A 6,000-nucleotide genomic window follows, 5' to 3' on the forward strand; every position below is an offset into this window, starting at 1 on the left:
ATGTTCCTATGTTCCCATAAAACTGCCATACATAGTGAAGAGTGTAATGATGGATTCCCATCGGTTCTCAATCTCCGAATCAGACTGATTCTCACTGCTGGGTTCACAGACCACTAAAATACGTCGGACTGTCAAATAATTAAATAGTGCCGTCAAAATGAAGGGAAACCATGTGACTTAGATAATACGGGCCAAGTTGTACGCTGCCCATGTGGGTAATGTAAGAAAATCCGCAGTTATCCTGCACACTGCACATTGTTCATTATTCGCTCAGGTTCATGTGGAAACTAAAAGGGCCCCCTCTTTAAATAGGTCCAGACAGAGACAGATTGAACAACGGCGGTCGCAGTGCTCTTGGTGCAATAATGTGTTTTGAACTTTCGGCAGCAGATCGCCACAAATCGGTCACCGCCGTTTGCACCAAAGTAACATTAAAAGTTTCAGTGCCGTTTTTGACGTAATGTTCAGTGATTCTCAATCAGGTTACCCACAGGTGGATGACTGGACACTCTTAGTAAAAAAGCTTATTCCAGCTAATAATCCTGATGGCTGAATTAATAAAATTGCACCAGTTTACCACTGAAAAACGCGTCAAGGAATACTTTTTATTCGAAATAAACATAAGGAAATGGTTCAGCTCTATGGCGCTGCCCGATTTCTGTCAGGATAGGCTGACCGCCTGTTAGTCATAGAGTCATAGAGTTATACAGCACGGATAGAGGCCCTTCGGCCCATCGTGTCCGCGCAGGCCATCACGCCCTGTCTAATCTAATCCCATATTCCAGCATTTGGTCCGTAGCCTTGTATGCTATGGCATTTCAAGTGCTCATCCAAATGCTTCTTGAATGTTGTGAGGGTTCCAGCCTCCACAACCCTTTCGGGCAGTGAGTTCCAGACTCCAACCACCCTCTGGGTGAAAAAGTTCTTTCTCAAATCCCCTCTAAACCTCCCGCCCTTTACCTTGAATCTATGCCCCCTAGTTATTGACCCTTCTACTAAGGGAAAAAGCTCCTTAGTATCCATCCTATCTATGCCCCTCATAATTTTGTACACCTCAATCATGTCCCCCCTCAGCCTCCTCTGCTCCAAGGAAAACAAACCCAATCTGCCCAGTCTCTCTTCATAGCTGAAGCGTTCCAGCCCTGGTAGCATCCTGGTGAATCTCCTCTGCACCCTCTCCAAAGCTATCACATCCTTCCTGTAGTGTGGCGACCAGAACTGCACACAGTATTCCAGCTGTGGCCTAACCAGTGTTTTATACAGCTCCATCATAACCTCCTTGCTCTTATATTCTATGCCTTGGCTAATGAAGGCAAGTATCCCATATGCCTTTTTTACCACCTTATCCACCTGTTCCGCCGCCTTCAGGGATCTGTGTACTTGTACACCCAGATCCCTCTGACCCTCCATCTTGCCTAGGGTCTTACCATTCATTGTGTATTCCCTTGCCTTGTTAGTCCCCCCAAAGTGCATCACCTCGCACTTTTCCGGGTTAAATTCCATTTGCCACTGTTCCACCCATCTGACCAACCCATCTATATCGTCCTGCAGACTGAGACTACCCTCCTCGCTATTTACCACCCTACCAATTTTTGTATCATCCGCGAACTTACTGATCATACCTTTTACATTCATATCCAAGTCATTAATTTAGACCACAAACAGCAAGGGACCCAGCACCGATCCCTGTGGTACCCCACTGGCCACAGGCTTCCAGTCACAAAAACAACCTTCGACCATCACCCTCTGCCTTCTGCCACTAAGCCAGTTTTTTATCCAACGTGCCAAGGCACCCTGGATTCCATGGGCTCTTACCTTCTTGACCAGTCTCCTGTGCGGGACTTTATCGAAGGCCTTACTGAAATCCATGTATACCACATCCACTGCATTGCCCTCATCCACACACCTAGTCACCCCCTCAAAAAATTCAATCAAATTAGTCAGACATGATCTTCCCTTGACAAAGCCATGTTGACTATCCCTGATTAATCCTTGCCTCGCCAAGTGGAGACTGATTTTGTCCCTCAGAATTTTTTCCAATAATTTTCCCACCACTGATGTTAGGCTCACTGGCCTGTAGTTCCCTGGTTTTTCCCTACTCCCCTTCTTGAATAATGGAACTACATTAGCGGTTCTCCAGTCCTCTGGCACATCCCCTGTGGCCAGAGAGGTTCTGAATATGTGTGTTAGAGCCCCCGCAATCTCTTCCTTTGCCTCACACAGCAGCCTGGGATACATTTCGTCCGGGCCTGGGGATTTATCCATTTTTAGGCCTGCTAAAACCGCCAATACCTCGGGAGGTGTTGGGCACTGGGAGTGAGGCCAGGGTCAGGGCAATTGCTGCAATGGGAGCTGCCTTCACCCGTCCTGTAGGAATCGGCTCAGCATCAGTACTGGGAGATTCCACTTTACGTTTGTATATAATGGTTTAATTATGTGTTTTGAAACTGTCCGATAACCATTTCAATTATTTGCCTGAAGTCGAGGTATCAGATAAAAACAAAGCACTAACCTGAGTCTATTTGTTAAGTGACTGTAACTAATGCTATAATGATGTAACCTGATTGCCTCCCTATAGGATTGATGTGAGGATAAATATAGGCTCCCCTCCATTACCTCAGCCGTGTGCCAGTCAGAGTCTTTCAGCTACGACAGAATTCATCCATTCTCACAGAAAATGGGGCGACCAGCTATTCTGCTAATCAAAGAGATTTATTACCCGATTCTCGCAGCCGTCGGTGCCCCCGGTGAGCTATTCTAACCTGTTTGTTGTTAATCGGTGTTTACTGTCTCCCTTTTCTTACAGCCTGTTGGATAAGGTAACGTGTTTCCCTGATATCAGCACAGTCGGTAGTTACCCGGAGAAACTAGTGAATCGCGTGTCCACACTTTTCGTGTTCGCCTCAATCCTTGCTCATGTTACAATGTTCCTTGAAGGTCCAACACAAGGATTTTAGCGACTTTCCGGACCGACTTGTCACCCCGTGCAGAGTGAGCGCTGGGTTTCCCAAGTAAAGGCTCCAATACTAATCCTGTTCTAACACTGCTCCTTGTTGATAATCAGTCAACGGAGTAAAATGCTCTCCCCATGTATCTCCATATATATTGCAATCAGACACTGGAACATTATTTCTCTCCTCTCTTCCTTACAGCGAACTTGATGACAATAGTGATTCTCTCCCGAGGAAACTGCGGCCTTTCTAAGTGTATCTCTGTCTACATGGTGGCCATGGCAACAGCCGATCTACTGGTCATGATCTTCAATGTAGTACTGTATTATATTTTCAGTTATCACTTTCCATTTTCATTCCTATCCCAGACTCCCGTGTGTAAGTTCATTCTATATATGACTACTGTGAACCTCGATCTGTCTGTTTGGTTCACCGTCTCCTTCACATTTGACCGATTTGTTGTTATCTGCTGTAAGAAGTTTAAACCAAAGCATTGCACCGAACGAACTGCAGCATCGGTCATAACAACGTTCTCAGTCCTGATCGTATTAAAGGACATCCCCGTTTTATTTGCAGTTGAAACTCAGCAAATAATTAACAAGGTGCAGTGGGGCTGCCGATCCAGTGTGGCTTTTTTTTCCTCACCTCCAGGTGTAGCATACGTCTGGTTTCACAGCGCCTGGGTTGTTTGGCTTCCTTTTACTTTGATTGTCTTGTTTAATTATTTGACAGTCAGACGTATTTTAATGGCCACTAAAGCCCGAAAGGGATTTCGGGGTCACAGCAGGGAGAATCAGTGTGATCCAGAGACGGAGAACCGAAGGAAATCCATCATTTTACTCTTCACTATATCAGGTAGCTTTATAGTGTTGTGGATGACAAATGCCGTGAGTTTGGTAACTACCAGACTGACAAACACCACTTATTACCGAGGCGATCGCACAGACTCTGGATATATCGCCACTGAAACCGGAGCCATGCTGAAGTATTTGAGTTCCTGTCTAAACACGTGTATTTATGCAGCGACCCAGCGGAAATTCAGAGAAGAGCTGAAGAATGTGGTGAAATCTCCCTGGACACTGATTCTGAGATTAGCTAGAAAATGAGAGGAAAAATAATCATGTCAAACGCAAGCTTCTTCGTAACTAAAGCTCATTTCAACTCCATTTCCACCGTATAGTGTCCTTCTTTCTGGTAATGTGAAAAATGGGGAGTTTTTGTGTGAATCTTTCTTCCATTTTGTAGCATGCGTTTGATGTCTGCTTTACTTTGGTTTTCTTCTTTCATTCTGTAAGCATATTTAGCATATTTCAAGATCAGGGATCAAACATAACAATGATGAGGTGCACAGTGGAGTCGGACATGTGGGCAACAGAGGAACCCGCCTTACACTGCAGATATTGGGATCGGGCGCACCACTTTAAAATCTTCAATTTCATTTGGTGCCGAAACAATCAAAGGTCTTGCGATCGACGATGTTGGTACCTTTCCTGGAGGTTTGGTGTGAATAATGCCGGCGCGGGTCTCTCTATCGGACTCCATTCCTCATTGACAAATAGACCGGGCTCTTGTCACGTGATCAGTGCTCGAATGGAGGAAGATGTCGGAACTCGGCTCATCGATGTGAACTTTCACCTCTGTTGTCCAAGACACTGACTTAAATTCTCGATTGTAAACTGATTGGTGTCTCTCACTCAGCACAAAGCACATTATTCTACTCTTGTTTTGTGCTGTCGATAAAAGTATCAGGAGTAATATTATTAATATTGATTCTCAATCAGTCTCCCAAACAAAATGGTAAAGGTATGAAAAAATTAATGTTCATTCATAAAGTTATTAACTATTACAATTGATATAAGTTATCGTTAAAAAATACTGCCAGAAATTTAGGTAAAATCAAACTGATATTCTGTGTTTGGCTGAACATTTGCAGTCGGTCAGAAACAATCTTTGGTCATTACCGTCTTATTATTGGGTTCCACGTTGTTCCAAAAAGTAATTGAAAAACACCAACAACTTTGAATCAGTTCCAAATTGCTCATCGGTGATCTCGCCTGATTGAGCGAGAAACGCCAAGGAATGGGAGCAGGTTCTCAATGGGAAGCAGCTGAAGGGTGTGGATGGACTGCAAGCGATAGGGATCCAAATATTAATTCATAGAAAGTGCGATTTCAGGTGGACAAATCCATGAGAAAACCAACAGAAATTTGTGTTATAGGGACAGGGACATAGATCACAAGAATAATCAAGTGATAATGAATCTTTACAAAATACTGCTGAGGCCACCGTTAGGACACCAGGTACAGCTTCGGTCCTTCATTGTGGAAAGTCCATTAAATCCACTGAGAGCCAGCATGGATCATAAATATAGCAATGATCAGGGACAAGATATTTGGGTTACTTACACTGGAGCAGCAAAAGCTAAGAGTATATGTAATATAGCTTTTAAAATGTATGAACACTTTCGGCAGAGTGAAGAGGGAGGGATCATTCCATCTAATCGGTTAGTCAGCGATAAAGGGCGACCGACTTAAAATGGTAATGAACAGAGAGGTTAGCAGAAGCTTATTTACGTGAAGGGTTGCTTGAGCATGGAATGATTTGCCTCGGGGAATAGTTAAGGGGCAATTAGATGAATATTTGAAGCAGAGAAAAGAACTGTCCGTGGAGAGAGTGGAAGAGAGTGTGGATAGTTTTTGATTGCTTTATCAAATAATCCGGTACAGATCGAATGGGTAATAAGACCCACTCCCGCCCAGTATCTATGGTTTTATAGAGTTACCTATGCTGGTCTCGTTATTATTTATTTTGTTTCTAAGATACCCCCATCCCCGTTGAGATTCGATTAAACAAAACATTAAAAATAAGCTGGCACCAAGGAAGATCCCAGATGTTCGATAGTCACCCGTCCCTTACTGGTTCCCATTTTCAATAATCTACTTTCATTTTGTAATGAGCTCTCTGTGCAGTGTCAGATCTCCCACCCCATCCCATAATTCCTCACCGTTTGAAGATTTTGAACCTTGTCTGCTGCTTCGCTAAATTCCGA

General features: G+C 44.0%; 1 protein-coding gene across 1 annotated transcript; it reads left to right on the forward strand.

Annotated features, from left to right (window-relative positions):
- Positions 1-3,160: 3,160 nt before the first annotated feature.
- LOC147092760 (putative G protein-coupled receptor 139) lies at positions 3,161-4,086 on the forward strand. The gene has a single exon (XM_085975677.1). It carries the CDS (start codon positions 3,161-3,163, stop codon positions 4,055-4,057), a length of 897 nt encoding a protein of 298 aa, XP_085831803.1. The 3' UTR covers positions 4,058-4,086.
- The last annotated feature ends 1,914 nt before the right edge of the window (positions 4,087-6,000 follow it).

The sequence above is a fragment of the Somniosus microcephalus genome, unplaced genomic scaffold, assembly GCF_052327205.1.
Source record: "Somniosus microcephalus isolate GS21.2 unplaced genomic scaffold, FLI_Smic_1.0 unresolved_chr2, whole genome shotgun sequence".
NCBI classification, from domain to species: Eukaryota; Metazoa; Chordata; class Chondrichthyes; order Squaliformes; family Somniosidae; genus Somniosus; species Somniosus microcephalus.